This window comes from Buteo buteo, chromosome 10 (genome assembly GCF_964188355.1).
Source record: "Buteo buteo chromosome 10, bButBut1.hap1.1, whole genome shotgun sequence".
Taxonomy (NCBI): domain Eukaryota; kingdom Metazoa; phylum Chordata; class Aves; order Accipitriformes; family Accipitridae; genus Buteo; species Buteo buteo.
The window spans coordinates 13,275,858-13,294,470 of NC_134180.1; the positions used below are offsets into that span (position 1 = coordinate 13,275,858).

The window sequence follows — 18,613 nt, forward strand, 5'->3', positions numbered from 1 at the left end:
TTGTTCAAAACTAGCTTGGGTCCCTCAGCATTGTGCCATGCAGACCAACCATAGGGAAAAGAAAGCCATGCTGGCATGGCCTTTTGGTTGTTCAGAAGTGGGCACAACCATATAGAATTGAGTGTGGCAATGTGGCCAGGGATTAGAGCAATGGACTTTTGTCTCCAAGACTTTTGAATTCAATTCACATTTTTGCTGTTGACTCACAGCATCACTTTCTTTTGAGTCACTTACCCTTTTGGTCTAAGTTTACTAACCTGCTTGAATGGGTTTAGTACCTCTACCCCTGTTTTACTGATTATGTACAAAGGACTTCAGGTTCAGAGCACCTCAAAGAGTGGAGTGCATCAGCTCCAGCCTGCGTACATGGAGAAGCGTGCATGCCTTGGTATCCTAGCTCTTCTCCATTCTTTCTCAATTGTGAGATGACTTCTTGGTCCTTTTCCCTTTGTACTCTGTCTGCAGCTACTTCCCCCCTGCCTCTGTCCTATTCATCCTAGAGGGCAACTTGTAAGATGGGTGTATGTAATTTCAAATTGTTTCATTTCTTGCCCTTAAATGTGTTGGAAACTGAACTTCAGCTAAAAAGCTGCTTTAACAAACCTACCTGCTTGGAAGTGTGCTCTACCTTCCCCTCTGCAAAGCAGGAAAGGACTCTAACCTTCATCACCTGACTTATGCCTACAAGTCAACTTGTATTCAGTTGGCTGAAATAAATGAATGTAAAAGTGCAGTAGATTCTTCTGTTCAGTTATTTTTTCATCTAAATGATGATAAAAGCTTTATTTGCTGTGGGAAGCTCACTTAAGCTGCTGCCCTTTGCTCTAGAGCTCATCCGTTGAATTTCATTTCTGGAAATAAAGTAGTGACTGAAGTTCTTCATGCTTTGCTTTGGTATCAAGTGGAAATGAAGGGATACTATACATCCACCTACCTCTTGATATACCCGCCCTCCCCCAGTATAGGAATCTGTGATTCCCAGAATGTCTGTGGATTAAGAATACAGGAAGCATTTGCAGTCAGGATGCTAGTGACTCTTCTTGACATTCTTTATTGATCCTCCTTGTGGATTTCTCTGCATCCTGAAGAAAACTCAGATTTTCCCTTGTGCTCATGCCACTTCACTGATGAATAGGTTTGTTGAATAGTGGTGCTTTGGAAGTGTTCTCACATACTTTTTCCAGGCTTGCACCTGCAAACCACCGTCTTCATCCTGTTGGGATTTGTCTGTGTAGGTTAATTAGGTAGTGTTTGTAAAGAGCTTTCAAAGCCTAACGTACATTATTAAATTTGTGATTAGTAATGTGGCTTTTCTGTTCAAAGCAACTGCTCTGTTATTGGGGTGTTGGCTTAACAAAACAGGCATGTCCTAAATCTTTACCTTTGTTTTGTCATTTTTTGATAGATAGCTATCTCTGGAGGTGCATTACGAATGCTGATGCCAGTAAATACTTGTAGTTTCTATTACTAAAGCTTAACACTTATGAAGAAGATAATCAAATAATCTTACTGCATCAAGAATAAGCAGTTTTTGAGGAATGGAAGCCTTGAGAAATGTTTCTGCTTACTTGGTCATTGTGCTTGGTCATTTCCATGTGACTGTGCGTTGTCAGTCTGCAGGGGAGTTTCATGGCTTGGAGTGTGGAGACTGCAGAAAGAAACTGAAATCACATGGTTTCTTTTCTTATAACTAATCCCATCTATTGGCACCTTAAATTGCATTTCAGTGAAATTTTTGACTAATTACCAGTTTGATCAGATAGGGGCTTTCTGCACAACTGTGTAATTCTTTTTATGCTTCGTAACAACCAAGAGGTTGTTACCTTATCACCATTGAACAGTGGAAAATTCTTCTTGGTTTTGGAAACTGGGAACCAGATGGGACTTTTGCTTAGTCTAAAACACTTGATGATGGTAGCAAGTGAATTTTTATTTTATTTTGTCTTCTTTCTAGATATTTGGGGAAACTATGCAGTGGAAGGGAATGGCTTTGAAGTCAGGGCTGGGAAGGCTGGGAAATAAGAAGAAAAGAAGTATAAAATAAAACACCTGTAGATACATATTCAATATGGTGCCACTTGTAACTGGGTCTGCTTTTGCTCACTTTGCTATCTCTTGGTAGCTGAGTAGGTGTACAGATACACATAAATTCTCCTTACCTTTCCTGTAGTTTTTGCAAGGTAGCTGTAAATTTGAGACTGTCTTTGTGCTATATAGTAATATCAGATGTTTTTATTATAAAATGTGTTTTTAAACTCCTAACCAAAATATTTTTTGTCTCTCTTCTGTTTCTGATGAGTAAGTTTTACTGCTTTTGGCTCTGTTACAAAGATATAATTTGGATTAAAGGTGGTGTTTGGATTACTTTAAAAATTTCTGTGGTCTTGTAACTGAATAGTTTATTTAGTAACTATTTTTAATATCCTCTCTATTTTGGATTATGGATAAGAAGGACAGACATTCTAAAGAAATTCTCGGTATATTTTTAGTAGAAATCTTGCTACAAGTGGTGCTGCCTTCAAATAAATTCTAATTCTTCAGATACCAGGCAATTAGAGTTCTAAGTAACAGGGCATCGTGGGGGCAACAACTTAATAATGCTGAGACCTGATGTGGTTTATTCACCCAATTTGTAGACTTACTGGTTGTATTTTAAGGTCTGAAGCAGTGCCACAAATCTGTGTGAGTGAACTGAACTTGAAATTCTATACATTATTTCAGTAGACAGGATGCTAAGGAGGGTCATAATGATAGTATTTGACTTTATATATATATATTTAATTTTATATATATATATATATATAAAATATATATATTACTACTTGACCAGAAGAATCAGAGAAATCAGGCATTACCTTTCTGTGCCTGTAAGGAACCTAAAATGGAGGATTCTGCGCAGTGATAATGTTGTGCCCTATTAGCAAGTAGTAGTGAATAAGAAGTACAATATAACAGAGCCGTTACTTTCTTTCTGATCATTACCCAGAAGCTCCCAAAAGATGTGTCTCTGGTTGTATCCTGATGTTCTGTGCAATCAAGGAGCTGCTTTCTTGTAGAGGTCAGCCCCCTTGCACCCTTTTTCCTCACCTATCTTCTCAGGCTCCACCCATCCACAGCAGTGTGCGAGGCATGTGTGCTGTCCCACCAAGTCTGTGGCATTCTGATTGTGTCATAGACCTGTGACTGCACTTGAACTTCCAATTTTTCTTTTTTGATGTCTCTGTTCATTAATATAGAGACATTTGAGGTAAGCCTCTGAACACTCTTCCTTCTGAGCAGGAACATGCAGGTCTCACTACTAACTTCAGCCCATGCATTCCTCCTGCATTTGGAACATTTGCACCCTTTGCTCATTTAGGTCCCTGTCATTGAAGTTAGTCTGAAGTCTTCCTCATTAAATTAGCAAGTCTGTTCACAAACTTGTTCCTCACTCTGTTGGTCAGGTGGATTCTTTATTTCCCATGGGCCGTCTTCACCAGCAAGCAAGGCTTCATGGTCAGGAAGCCAAGAGTCTCACTAGTGACACCACCTGCACCTGATAGCATCTGCTTGAGCCATTTGTCTTCCAGACTGGAAAGATCAAGTCACCAGGCTACAGCCTCGGGTGCCTGTGCCCCTTATTCTTACTCATCTGGGCACCTCTCATCTGCTCAGGGTCTCTCTCCCCTGCTTCTATCACTGTTGCCCACATGGATGACCAGCGAGGAGTAGCATCTGGAAGGCCAGGTGAGACTCAGCCATTTCTCCGTGCCATCATGGATCTGGAGTCTAGGCAAGCAGCAGACCTCCCTAAACAATCAGCCTGGCTGGCAGGTTGGCCTGTGTCCCATGGAAGAGGGAGTCATCAGCTACTGTGCTTGTCACTTTGTAGCACTGTTTCTTATCCAGTAACCTGTGATATCTGGTCCAAAATCCTCCCTGACAGTGTTTGTTCCTTCTCTGTCACCAGGGCTCTGAAATAAGGCAAAGAGCTGCAGGTGGAAGGGGAGACTTCTCTCACTGCCAGAAGTAGCATGCTTGCAGCTTCCTCTCTCCTGGGAATTCAGGCTTTCTTCCTGCCCTTGTGTTGCCTCAGTCATATCTTCCTTCTTGCCTGCATGGGTACTAGGCACATTTAGTTTCCCTTCATGTCCCTGCATGCCAAGTGTTTTGCACCTTCTGGTTGCTCATGGTCCCTAGGTACAAGATAAATAGGAAGCTGGAAGGAAGTCTGCTCTGCCCCTCCGTGAATTTTCCACCTTGGCAGAACCTCTCATGCTGCCAGCTGGTTCCTGGCTTCCCTTGCTCATGATTGGCAGTGCTCTCCTCCCATACTGCAATCCAAAAGTACTCTTGCTATCCAGCTCTTTGTGAAGCAGATGGGACTGAGTAAATGACATACAGATATTATACATTGCCCTTGGGCCCAGAGAACCTAAGAGGGACAAGTAACTTCATGGGTGGGATTACAGTACTGTTCCATTCTACATACAGTGTTTAAAAGTCATATCTCAAAGGGATTTATTAAAGTATCTTGCCATTCTCTTACACACGTACCACTAAAGGACTGCAGAATACCTTCTTTTTGGCTTGTTAGAACTTTTGTGCACAGGTTTGGAAAAGCACAGGTTTCTTCTCTGCTGTGAGGATCTCTGGATGGTGACCTACTAATTGCACAAGGCTGGTATGTTTGACCAGTGACTGATGAATGTTGTTTATTTACTGCTTTTAAGTCTTTATCAGAATTGTTGTGGTGATATGCTGTTCTTATCTATGCAGGTACCAGTGATAGCGATACTGGGTTCAGGAGGTGGATTTCGTGCCATGGTAGGGTTTGCTGGAGTCATGAAAGCACTTTATGAATCAGGAGTTTTAGACTGTGCGACTTACATTGCTGGTCTCTCAGGATCCACGTGGTAAGGGTTTTTTCTTTTGTTTTTCTTCAGTTTTTCTTCAGGAAGTTCAAGAATGAATTTTCATGAGACTTGACTTTATTTCTAAGGTTATAATTCACAGCAAATTTTAGGCATACGCTATCAGTACAGAAAAGACATATGGAGGCAGCTATCTTGCAGCATAGCGAGTCAGTGGAGCAAGTCTGCTGGTGGAGGTATTTCAGAATGCCTTGAAGGGTGAGGACAGCTCAGTCTCCAGGTGATCTTCCCAGGAGCTTTGATAGCAGGAATGGATGAAAAGGGGTGCTACACATATGCACCCACATTTCTGTATCAACAGCCAATACTGTATGTACTAGGACTGTGTAACTGATTCTGTCATCTTGATAACCAAAAATAAAGAATTCAAGCTGTTGGTGTAAATCCAAAATATTTTTCGTGTTGTTTTATTTTCCTGATGAAATGAAAAAAAAATAATTCTCTGTGATTTGAAGATGACAACTCATTCAACCCAAAATGGATTGTATACTTTTGGGGAAATTTTCAGAGATTCTCAAAGTCACTGAAAGGTCTTTTGCTCCATTTTAAACTCATTAGTCCCCTTCTTAGTGGATTTACTGGGGATGTCTAGGACCTGTTCACTGATTCTTTCTTACCATAAGGAAATTTGTATTTCAGCTTGTAGGAATGAATACCGACTGACTGCCATGCTGCAGGGCATCCTGCTATGGATTGCCTTGTATCACTCCTATTGTCACTGTTTAATTTAGAAATTACATTGTTTTTTAAAATAGTTTGTTATCAAATGGGGCTAAAAATCTTCAAAGATGTCTCAATGAGAATGCCCTAATCAAATAGTTATGATGTCCTTCTGTCTGACTCAATGAATACTTCAGACCATTAACAGGAATAACAGCAACAGGAGAAAATCAGAGTGACATCACTGTGTGAAAGGCACTCTCTGGCCATTATGAGCTTAGGGTTTTGTAGGCAGGAGAATGCTTTGAACCCCAGTATTATGTCTGCCTCAACTACTCTTCTGAATGAGAGGATTTCTCTTTTCTCTGCCCAGTGCTATGAACCTGCAGCCTTTTGTCTTCTTGGCTTTTATAAAAATTGTCCTAAATTACACTTATTACAAATGTTGAAACTATTTGTTTTGATGTTTCTTAAATGAAATGATGTAACATATTTAAAAGCTGTATAATTTTCATCAGCCAAAGACATTTGACAAATTCAGTCCAAATTTCTTAACTGTTTAGACTCCTTAACACTACATTTTTTTCATTAAGTGAAAAATTGCAGACCTCTTTTTTTTTGTCTAAAACTTGGTTTTAATGTCAATGGATGAGGTTGCAGTAGAGGATGTTACATCCTAAGAAAATTTTGAACTTTTCAAGGGAATATCCCAAATGTCACAAAATACGATTTTATCATAACCATACCAGTTTGAATACTGGAGCTGCATCTGAATCCAGTTTAGGGCCACCTAGTACAAGAAGGGTGTTGACAAACTGGATTAATTCCGTCAGAGTACCACCTAGGCAATTAGGGGACCAGAGCACTTGAGAAAGTGAGGCAGCTGGATTTGTTCAGCCTTGAGGAGTAGGCAAAGGTAGTGGTGGTGGGAGATCTTGCTGTTATCTTCAGCTACCTAATGAGTAGCTGTAAAGAAGACTCTTTTTGGAGATGCACAGAGAAAGGACAGGGAGTAATTGCCATAAATTACAGCGAGAGAAATTTGATTAGCTATTAGGAAAATTATTTTGCAGTGAGAATGGTCAAGCACTTGAATGTATTGCCCCATCCTTACTTGACTAGTCTGGGTAAGGTGTCATCCTCTGTCTGTGTGACTCAGTGAATACTTCATGTGAAAGCAGAACTTGACTGAACAAAGCCCTGAGCAACCTGATCCGACTTTTAAGTTGGCTTTGCATTGAGCAGGAATTTGGAATAGAGACCTCGAGGTTCTTTCCAGTCTAAATTACAAGATTATATGAATGTCTCATTTCTTCGAGAGTAAGGGAAAAAGGCTTTTGTTGGAATAGCTAAATATAAATGAGCAGGGAATCTGCCTGGGATGAGTTTTATCCCCTGGTTTAAGGAAGCACATGAATTTTGGTTCACACATTCTAAGGAAATATTCTAACCCCAAAGTTGTTAACTCTTTTGAAATAGATAATGATCTGTTCTATTCCTTGTGTGGCTTTTTTTTCAATTACTTTTAACTTGTGTGAAGCTTGCTTCCTCCTTCCCAGGCTAGATAGAAAGCTTTCAGCATGCCAGAAGGTTTTGAAATGCCAGAAGTGTCTATGAACTAGAGTAAGTTTCTCGTTTAGATGGGACTATAGAAGGTTGGCATCCCTGGAACCTGGGTTTTCTATCACTAGTGATTGGGGGGGCAGATTTATCACTGTCTATTGAGAGACCTGGATGTACTTTTGTCAAATTTGTGAAAAGTGGAAGATACCATTTGGCTGGATGAAGAGCAATTGAATAGTGCAATGTAGCGTGAAAAATTTTCACTGTGTTTCTAGGGAATGGTATGTAGTCCATGTTCTGAAAAGATGTCAGTCAGCTGGCCATGAGGTCCTTTTTTGGGAAAACCCAGGTGTGAATACATAGTTGATCTAATGTAAGCCTATAAAATCTCTATTAAAATAGCAAGATTATCTGAACTGATTCAGTCAGAAACATATGTTGGAAACAGTTATATTTGAACAAATTTGCTTTTGCTGTCTTGGTGATGTCACCTATTCAACTGTTTCTTCCTTGATGAATAAATAAATTGACACTTTGACACTCCCTTTCTTTTCTTTTTTTCCATGCAGTCTATTACTTGGGAATAATGCTCTTTTCTTTCTTCTGGAGGGTGGAAAATACCTTTCCTGGTGGGAGAGGCAGGTTTTCGCTTGTTTGCTCAGATGCATGCCTAACCTTGGAGCAATGCACTTACCTCCCTAATGGTTTCTGTCATCTTGCTTCAACCTTGTACTGAATTCTTCATCCTGCGTTTTCCTTTCTCTGCTTACATGGAAGCTTGCTGCTGTGTTTGTTCCACCCATGAACTGACGTGCGTGCTAAGCTTTAGAGACTGCGTAAGGACTAATGAATCAAGTTCTTACATCATGCATGTGACAGGGTGCATCATGCTGTCAAGTAAGTTGCCAGGCTGTGATCTCAGGGCCAAGCGTGCACAGTGTGTATCTCACTGCTGTGCAGAATTATGCCTGCAGTATGGTATGTATACCTGAGCCAGCTAATTGAATAAATAATAGTGAAATGAGCATCTAGTAGATTAATATGGCCTATCTTGATTTTTCACCCATAGTGTTACTTAAGCCAACCAAGTGCAAACCACAGTTGTCTGCATGTGTGTCTAAACTTTATTTTGAGTAAACAAAACTTCAGTTTCCAGAGTTACTCAGTGACAAAATCAAGATTTGCCTGATAGACCTCTTCTGAATTGTCAGAGTCAATTAAATCTCTGCACAGGTTGTAGTTATTGTGCTTCACCTTATTATGAAAACATCTAGATCCTGGAAAGCATACCATATACTAATATATTTTAGGAATTTTTTAATAGTGATAATGAACTGGAGAGTGACAGAGAGAGGTACATCTTAGAGTGAAAGAACTGCATGTATATACTTACAGGACCTCCAGTCTGCCAAATTTAGGTGCTCTGTGACAACTTGAGAAGTGCTGTTTTCAGCTTTGATGATTCTGTCCATTATCCCTTAAACAGATAAATGAGGAACACCTTATAAAACAAATTGTTTAGCTTTCTATGCCTTGAGAAAAAGGAAATGACAATTTACTGTATAAATGGTGAGTAAATTAATCTGATTTAATCAGTAATTGTATCAAATTATTTATAAGCTTATTGTACATTTCAGGCAGCTGACATTGAACATGGGTTTGATACTTACAGAGCCTATTTTCCATTGCAGGTACATGTCAACTTTGTATTCACACCCAGATTTTCCAGAAAAAGGACCGAAAGAGATTAATCAAGAATTGATGAACTCTGTGAGTCACAACCCACTTCTGCTGCTCACTCCTCAGAAAGTCAAACGCTACATTGAAGCACTGTGGAATAAGAAAAGCTCAGGGCAGCCTGTCACCTTCACAGACATCTTTGGAATGCTAATAGGTGAAACACTTATCCATAATGTGAGTTCATTTTTTTATGATTATTAGAGTTGTGAAACTATTGTGTAATAACTGCTGTTACTATTCTTTTGAAATGACCTTGGTAACATTTAACAAAGCATGTTTGGCAATAGGAATATTTAAAGTTATAGCTGAACAGATACTGGATAAGAAACTTGTAAAATGCTTTCCTTGCTCTGGGACATGTTTCTGAATGGTACTCAGTTCTTTAAGAGCCAGGAAAACATGATGCATTTATGTGCAACAGAAATGAGCTCAACTGCTGGGTACTTGTAGCAAGCTCTTAACATTGTGTATCATCCATTAAAATTACTGCTCAAGCAATTTCAACAAAAAATTACAAAGTGTTGTAACCTCTTTATGCACATTTTGCTATAAGAAAAGCAGCATTTGCTTAAAAAAATACTAATTTCAAGGTGGAAGATCCACGTCTTTATTTATTATTACTTGTTTTTCTGAGAAATGGGACAATAGGAGGTCTTCATACTGTTGTATTTTATTATTGAAAAATCCTAATTGACTGAATCAGGCACACAGACTTCAAATGAGTCAGGTGAGCAGAATTTGGATTTGGTCTTATGGCAAGATTAAAATGTGTTAATAGATTCACAGACATGTTTTATACACGCGTATCTTTCATGAGTATACATTGCCATTAGGTTTTGAACACTTTAAAATACTGAAAAACAGTCAACACAGCTTTTAGTAATTGTGATATATAAGCTAAGTTTCTGACGATGAAGGGGTGTTAATGATCATGTGGGGTTGGTTGGAAGTCCCTGTTTACTAAGGAGTTACACAAATGCACAGACATTAAGCTTAAATCTGAACCTGACACAATCAGGGAAAAATGGAAATAAGGGTCTTGGTTATTCACAGATAACACATCTTAGTACTATTATGTCATAATGACTTTCAGTCTTTCTAGATTGCAGACGCCAGAATATTTTCTGGGGGAGATGCAGATCCTTTGTTAGCAAATGTAAGCCTCTTAATAGTCCATTTGCTTTTCCTAGTTATCTTTGCTGACTTTTCAGGAACAGCACAGATTGAAAAACATTACATGATCATTAATGGCGGTTCTGCCTAAGAGGGATTTTTCCTTGTTTTAGTCTTTTACAGTAGCAGAGGGAAAGAAATTGCTTTGTCCAACACTACTGTTTTCTTTTTGGCCATGTTATTTTGGATTCTGTAACACATGCTTATTTAATCTTCCTATCATGTCTTTTCCCACTCCCTCCTTCCTGAATTGTGCAGTTAAAAGGCATTCAAGCAGATTACTTCCTTTTACAAATTCTTCTGTTCTGTTTTTCTTGGAAGTAACGGAGTTTGTCCATTTTTCTTCTCTTTGAGAATTTCAGAGAAATGAGTAGTCTCCCAAATATCAGCAGGCCTTCATAGGATCCGTTCGGATGTAATGTCTTTCTTTTTCATGCAGAGAATGGACACCACTTTGAGCAACATGAAAGAGAAAATCAATAATGCACAATGTGCTCTCCCACTCTTTACCTGTCTCCATGTCAAACCAGATGTCTCAGAGCTTATGTTTGCAGGTATGTTTTCAATCTGTGTACTGAGTCACTTGTGAAAAGGAGTGCATCGCTGCCAAAAAAAAGCCTATTTTTTTTAATACTTCAGAGAATAGTTGTATCCTGCAACTTGGTCCACTTTGAAATTATTAGTCTTATGGCAAGGATTAGGAAGGAATTTGCCATTATATGAAACATTCTTTGGGGCTTAACAAAATTTGCATTGTTATGAACTGAATACAGGGAGATTTTGATTTATAAAAAGAATAGGAAGCTGTGATGCTGAAGGATATCAGGCACATCATAAGGACTGTTCTGGTGGGTTTTAAAAAATGACTGGGAAGTGGATACATTGGTGTTCAGTGGTTTCTGGAAATCTGACAGTAGAGTCTGATAATGAGAAGTTACTCAGGGATAAGGGATCACATACTTAGGTAGGTGGATACTTATTCGATTGGTGCACTACTTACACCAGGGTTACAGGGCTGCGGAGAACAGGCATCAAATGGACATATTCGTCATGGCATACCACTGAGCATTTTCTTGGCTTTGAAGATGCATCTTTTCCTGTCCATGGAAAGACAAACAGACTGTGCTTTAGGTCAACGGCCTTTTATTTCTCCATCATTCTTGGGTTTGGAGACTTATTCTTAGACCATTTTGTAAGCTTTTTTTTTTTTTTTTTTACCTGAAAATAAATCTAACACCATAACAGCCTCTTTAGGTTTCTGTGAAATGTTAAGTGGTGGCCAAGTTTTGTTCTCTATATGTTACAAAAAAAAAAAGATTCCCTACCAATTGAAAAGTGTTGCTTATTCATGAAGTAGCTAAGTGCATTGCAGGAGTCAAGACGAAAAGAAAGCTGGTGTTTCTCCAACAGCAGAAAGCTGCTTAACATTAGTTTATCAAACAGGTAAAGGGAAATGTCTTCAGTCATACAGGATTATTCCTCTTTCTAAGAAGAGTGAAATTAGAATTGAACAAAAAATTAGATATACTACCTCTTTTTTACTTCTTGCACCGTGTGGAGTACTGTTGGTAACACAAAAGGGGCTTTTGCTTTTATTTATTCCATAGGTTTTAATCCCATCTAGTAGCCTTGAGATTGGGTCCAATTGTGTTAGATGCTGTACAAAGAAAAGGATATGTTATCTATATAGTTATATATAAGACCGAGAAGGGAAACACCAAGTGACTTGCCTGAGGTTTATAAGTCAGACATTGTATCCACATTTCCTAAAAAGGTTATTTGGAACAGTTGCTGTCAAAACTTCATTCATAATGGAAAATGAGGTTGTAAATTAGGTTAAATTTTTCATGGGAGAAGTCTACTTTCCTCCTTAGAAAACTGAAACCTTTTTCTTTGAAAATAAAGTATTTTGGTTTTTGATGAGCTTCTGTTTTCTGAAAAATTTTATTTGGGTTACTTATTTACTGTTTGAAAAACAAAATTATCTTTAGTTAATAATGACCTTCTCTAAGCAAGACCAGAAACACCTGAAGGCTGGTCTAATTTCTCTAGCCTTACCAATTGGACTAAAAAAGGTATTGCCTCTGCCAATGGATCTTGGTTTTGCTTTTTTGAGGCTATCATCTATATCATTGTATAGGATGCTAGATCTTGATCATTTCTATTGTAAACTTTTTTTCTCCTTTTAGAATGGAACAGCTATTCTTGATGTGAAATATATAGTAAGTTTTTAACAGAAATTTTTACACTTTCTTATTTACTAGATTATAGATGTAGGTGAGATCTTTAATGTTGTTTCAAGTTGAAATGCATTAATTATATCAGATAACATTCCTTCTGGGAGTGATGGTGCAAGATTTCATGCAGCTGCTAATAGCTTTCATGCCCCAGGCTCTGCATGTTTTCTCTACCAATAGCATTTTTGACCCAGGTGGTGCCGGCCATACCCAGAACTGCAGTAATCATTTTAACTGAACATAATTACAGTGATTTAGTTAAAGACAGCTTTTTTTTTTTCTTAGTTACTATAGCTTCTTTAATGATAAGAAATTACCTGAAGGTACTGATATTCAGTGTTAAAAAGGGGAGTGGAATTTCATGTTTGGCTTTGGTATTGCGTGCTTCCATCCCCTAATAGCCTTGTTCACCAGCTTTGCTGCTGCTGCAATGCCAGACCAGTCAAAATTTGGACTGGGGTTTTGCTCTTGAAAATCATGATAGTAAACTTATGTCTGTGAGAGGGTGAGTGTGTGTGTCACTCCATATCAGTAAGTGCTACAGAATTCCTTTGGGAAGCAGGGCTGCCTTGAGGTATGGATACTTAGCACTCAGAACCCACGCTCCAGGTTTCGGAGGGATCCTTCAGTCGGTGCTTGGTTAGCCATGTTCATCACACATATGGATTGGTTATGTGGTTTTGATCTGCCTGCATGCAGCAAGGCTGGACTGTAAAGTGAATCCGGTCTCAATGTGTGAATACAGTCTATGCATATATATGCCCAATCCTGAATCTGCCAAATGCTTAATGTTGGCAAAATATTACCTCTCTGTCTTCCCTCCTGAGAACAGGAAAAATCTGTTGCATCTTCAGCTGGTATGAAGCACTGTAGAGTTATGATCGAACTTACATCAAGGCCACATCCAAAATGCAGTGAGCACAGCTAAGAGGTTTGACTTTACATTTTGGATTAAGCCACAGCCAAGAAACTAGCCTGGTTTACTGGGATATCAACATTATGTATTTCTCTTGGTATAGAGTTCTTGTCTCTTGGGACATCAAGTCCTGCTCATTTAAATGGCCACTGTCTCAAGGAGCTTCTGAAATGGCAGAAGCTAATGCTGAAGCCCTTCAATTTTAAAGCAGAATTATTTCCCTAAGCAGGATATGTGATTTGCAAAATCATCTTCTTCAGTGCAAATACAAAATGAAAGCGGACTATCACAGATTAAATTAATTCTAAATCTAAATTCAGTTTTGCTGTCAGCATGGTTCTGAATACGTCTGCCAATTCCTGTTTATATATCTAAAGGGAAATACCATTAAATTCCTGGACTGGGTCTTCAAAGGAATTTCCTTCTGCTCCAATAAATGTGAAGATTTGTGGGTGGTTTATTTGGAAAGTAGGATGTTGTATTTGACTTAGCATAGATAAGCATTGCCCCATGAAACAAAACTCTCAGCAGTCTTGATTAAATCTTTCCTTTTCAGGACGAGTGGTTAACCTGATGCTTAACATTTCAAGAGAAACACTGAATATCTTGAGGAGTGGATGGAATCCTGTGACTTTGGGGGACTTTTCAAAGCTGTTTCTTTTGCCTTTCTATTTCAGAATTATTTCTTATTTGTTTATAGAAGCAGTCAAATCAATCAGTACTAAAAGTATCAAAGATAAAATGGATGAATGGGTGAAATACTAAAAATGTAGGGTATTTTTTGTTATTGCTCCCTTTTTGAAATGAATTCTCTGATGTAAGCAATTCCACTGGTATCAAAGAAAATATTTCAAAATCAGCTAAAATCCATTTTCAAAAAAGTCATACATTATAGAATGTAAATAACTTCTGAAATTTTCTGCTAAGATCAGAAAATGCATTTGAACATTTTATTCCGTATTTTTATTGATCTCTCTATTCCACAAAATGGCATGTACTTTCAAAAATATGTTTGGCACTGTTTGGTATTAGTAAGTTTCTCAGCTGCCTCTCAGCTTTGCCTTTTCCTATTGGATTTCACTAGAAACTTACGGTTTTGTTGGAATCCAAATGCCTCTCCTAGAATATTTCACAACTTTTGTGATATTAAATAATTTTTCTTCCACCTTTGTTACTGCCCTCCACGTTTTTCATAGGATCACAGTGAAAGAAAAGAAACTTGGAACTTAGAACCATGTTGCATTTCATGTGACAGGGAATCATATTGAAGCATGAGATGAAAACCAGATGTCATTTTTTCTCATTCGTGATCACTACTTTTATACTTCTGTTTTTACAAGCTCATATTTTTTCACTGAAGTTTGTTGTGACGAGAGAGAATGACAATAAGAATTCCTCTTCTGCTGAGACATTAGACTGTCCTTCATTTGAAATAAAAATTTTGACTTCTGCACAACCTAGGAGATACTCTTCTTGGTTATTTAGCTTCGCGTTTAACTAAAATCTCTTTGCTTGGATGGAGGTTTCATTCATTTATGTATTTTCATCCTGTTTCTATTCAGGTTGAGTTTGCTAACTAAACACCATTTTGTTTCTTGTTTTGCAGACTGGGTGGAATTCAGTCCATATGAGATTGGTATGGCAAAATATGGCACTTTTATGTCTCCTGATTTGTTTGGAAGCAAATTTTTTATGGGGACAGTGGTGAAGAAGTATAGTGAAAATCCCTTGCATTTCTTGATGGGTGAGTATGTGACAGAAAGAAACTTTAAAATAATTTCAGCAGTTCATGGACAAGGGCTTCTAATTGCAATCACACAAAGTGTGAGACAAGAAGTAGGGTTCTCAATTTGTTGGAAGACATCCATTTGAAAGATTTCACAAACGTGGATTGGCATTCCCTGTTTTTTCGATTCTGGTGTGTACCTCTGAACTTATGACTTAGCATGTTCCAAAATCAGGGGTGTGTTCAGAGAGCAAGCAACTGCTTAAACAGTGCAGTATATGTTTTTTTTCTTCTACTGCTTCCATTTATGTTTTTTACTTTTTCCTTTTCAGGCGTCTGGGGCAGTGCATTTTCTATATTATTTAACAGAGTGCTTGGCGTCTCCAATTCTCAAAATAAAGGTCCCACCATGGAAGAAGAATTAGGTAATATTAAACAATTACTAGTAAGATTCAGTGCACTCTCTGTGGAAGGATGGCACTCTGCTGGTAGTAATTTTAAGAATGTGGAATTCAAGTAACTTTAATTGCTGAAATTGCTAGATGCTGATGAGGTCAGGGAAAGAGGGCTAGTAATTGTCTTTCTTTCACTTTTGTTTCTGATCCAGTATCAGAGGTACTGAAAGTCACATGCATATATCCAACTGTTTTCATTAAGTCAAAAGAATCCAACTCCCTTTTTTGTGTTGTTACGCTAGTTTTGGAGATCAGAAGCTGACAAATACTTAATAGTTACTTGTGTAGTCTCTTGACACTGGGCTGTATTATTCAAGGGATTAGTAAAATAAAACCAAGTTTTATCATCTCTGGATTGTTAGATTGTTCCATTCTAACCACAAGTCACCTGTTGGTATCTGTTCCTTTGCTTATTAATTTAATGATTTCGTTTTCATTCCTAATGCACAAATGGCATAATGACTGTAAGGAAAGAATTGTAGCTTGGTTTGAATAGACTTTATTGTGTTTTATTTGAGAACGCAGTTGATAATGAAAGGGGTTTTTATACTTTTTTACCTATTCAGAAGACGGCATTGCAGGAAAATATATAACCAATAAATAAATTTTACTAGACAGCCAGATTTTTCTGAAGAGCGTGGAGAGAAAATGCACATTGAATTAATTTAAAAAACACAACAAAAAAACCCCAAGCCCCTTAGCTGTCTCTGCCTCCTAATAGATGGTATTCAGCTGTTTGATAATGTACTTATTTATGGATGAAAATGAGACCTGTGCCTCCAGATTCGTATTTCTGATACAACTCATGAGTGTTAACACCTACTAATGGAGAATCTCTGTCAATAAATTTGGTAGTGGAAGAGTCTGTGTTACTGCTTTTTAAGATGTTGAGAGACAGAATTTTCTCTCTCATGCATGGGTCATATGACATATAATTTAAAAAATATGCTTTGATGTGGGATTAGATATGAAAATACTAGTGTGACTTGAACCACAATACCAGAGCTGAAGATGTCCCAATGAAACCTTGGTACCACCAAAGTGAATGGCAGAATGCCAGTGAACGTCAGAAGAGCCAGTGTTGCACCCAGTATGTGTAAATCACACCTAGAGCAGTAAATAATAAATTTTGCATAGGGGTTGCTTTAAAGAAATGATTTGATGTCCAAAAATTGCATTTGTTGGTTAGCTTCCTCTTTTGGTCACTAATTTTTATTTGACCTGTCTCCTACATCATTGCTCAAGAATTTGTACGTGTTTGTCTTTGGTGTGTGTTTGTCCATTAACGGTATTTGAGCAGTGATTGAGGACCCACTGAGTATTAAAAAGAAGTTGTATTTAAGGAAAAATACACGATGACTAAGCTCTTCTGTTTCTGTGGGGATTTTTTCAATGTTGTTTGTAAGTCTAAGAGGGCATAATCCTCTTCAGGAAAAAAGCAACAGTGGTGGTCATCTGTATCCAGTATTCATTACCAAGGGTCATAAAGCTGTGGTTTTTTACACTTGATAGTATAATGACTCTCTCTTCCTTCAATCTTCTCTTTCAGCTAGGCGTGCTTATAGGAATTAGATTTAGACTTAAGCAAAAAGTGCCAAGTGTAATTGCCATTGTTTTGATACTGCATTTGGTAAAAATTACAGCATTTGGTAAAAATTACAGCATTTGTTGGAAATTACAGCCCAAAGCAGGGGTATGCCACCAGAGACCAACATCTACATTATCCTTCTGTGAGAAAAAGTAGCTGGGTTTTTTTCCCAATTTTTAATGGGAAAAACAATGTTCAAGTTCATCAGGAAATAATCCTCATTCAGTTTATTTCAACTGGCTTCAAATTTCAGTTAGAGGTGATTCCTAGCATACATTATACTAGGGAATAAAGGGTTTTAGTTTTCAAAAGTCTTCTCTTGGATACATTTGCATCACTGGAATTCAGCCCCTGTCTCCAGTCTCTGTAGGATATAAGCTTTGAAGATGAGACTGCTTACAAAATATTGGAAATTTACTGTGTTTCAAGAAGGGCTTCTCTCCATAATTAGTGAAAATAATGTTGCCCGCCTATAATCAATTAGCACATGAATTCACCTCCACTACAAATCTTACCAGAGCAATGGAATGTGTTGCTTTTTCAGTATTCATTTTGACTTTGAAATAATGCCTTGAGATAGCAATGAACAGTTAACGATGACTTTGTGGTTGTTTTGGAAAGAAAGCTGTTAACCCTAACAAAACGCAGATTTTTGCCAGGAAAATTCACTCATTTCTGTTTTTATTTCTCTCACTTAGTGTTATGAGATGAAAACTGTTGTCTTTTCTACCCATGTAAATGCACTGGCCTTTATTTTTCACACATTACCCAGTAGAACTTTCATAACCATCTTGGCCTTTGTTTTTCCCCCACTATTTTTAAGGGTACCCATTTATATATGTATGAATGAGGTTAAGTGTTACTCTTTTTTTTTTTTTTTTTTAATTAGCAGAAATTAACATTGTCTTCCTAGTTTATTAGGAGTTATTGAGAGGACAGAAGCTATACATCTAAATTTTAATCAAGGTCAATGAAATGTGTCAGATATGTGGTGCAGAGGTAAGTGGTAGGTACTGCTTTAGGATTAAATTTTGTTTTCTCAGCCCTTCAGCTATCTGCTTAGTGCAGGAGCTTTGCAAAAATTGCAGGCTAAAGCCAATATATTCTGATCAGATTCTGAACATAGAGATGGCCACTGCAGATTGAATCTCTTCAGCTGTATTTTCTGTTATGAAGACTATGATAGTTCCATGACTCAAATTGTTTTGAAATTCTTAGCTGTTCTGACAATTAAACCCTAGCAGTTTAAAGTAATTTTATATTTCTTTCAACAGAGAATATTAGGCTAAAGCACCTTGTAAGCAATGACAGTTCAGACAGTGAAGATGAATCACAGCATCCAAAAGGTAAGGAAATCCTCATATTTTATTTCATAGTTTACTTTTTTCATCAGCTTTCGTGTAGCATTGTCAAGTTTGTGGATGTTGGTAATTAGCCATAGCCGGTTTTCCTTAGTCTTATCAATAGTCTGTTATAACTGAGAGCTCTGCTCTCATTTATACCAATGGTAAAACTTAATTACCTAGGCCAAGGATCTTAAAGGAGCCAGTGGCTCAGTAAAATAGAGAAATGTTGAACAAGAGACCTCAGGAGGGCCTTTGGCCTGACTTCATGCCTCCTGCTCAAGCTGATGAGCAAATGA

The 18,613-nt window shown here is 37.9% G+C and overlaps 1 protein-coding gene across 3 annotated transcripts in view; it reads left to right on the plus strand.

Annotated features, from left to right (window-relative positions):
• Window positions 1–18,613, plus strand: part of PLA2G4A (phospholipase A2 group IVA) — an 85,939-nt gene that overhangs the window by 52,756 nt on the left and 14,570 nt on the right. For all 3 annotated transcript variants that reach the window (XM_075038710.1, XM_075038711.1, XM_075038712.1), the window contains 6 exons: window positions 4,759–4,895; window positions 8,828–9,050; window positions 10,489–10,603; window positions 14,809–14,946; window positions 15,261–15,353; window positions 18,246–18,317. In XM_075038710.1, coding sequence (XP_074894811.1) covers window positions 4,759–4,895; window positions 8,828–9,050; window positions 10,489–10,603; window positions 14,809–14,946; window positions 15,261–15,353; window positions 18,246–18,317 — 778 coding nt within the window. The remainder of the gene's footprint in view (window positions 1–4,758; window positions 4,896–8,827; window positions 9,051–10,488; window positions 10,604–14,808; window positions 14,947–15,260; window positions 15,354–18,245; window positions 18,318–18,613) is intronic.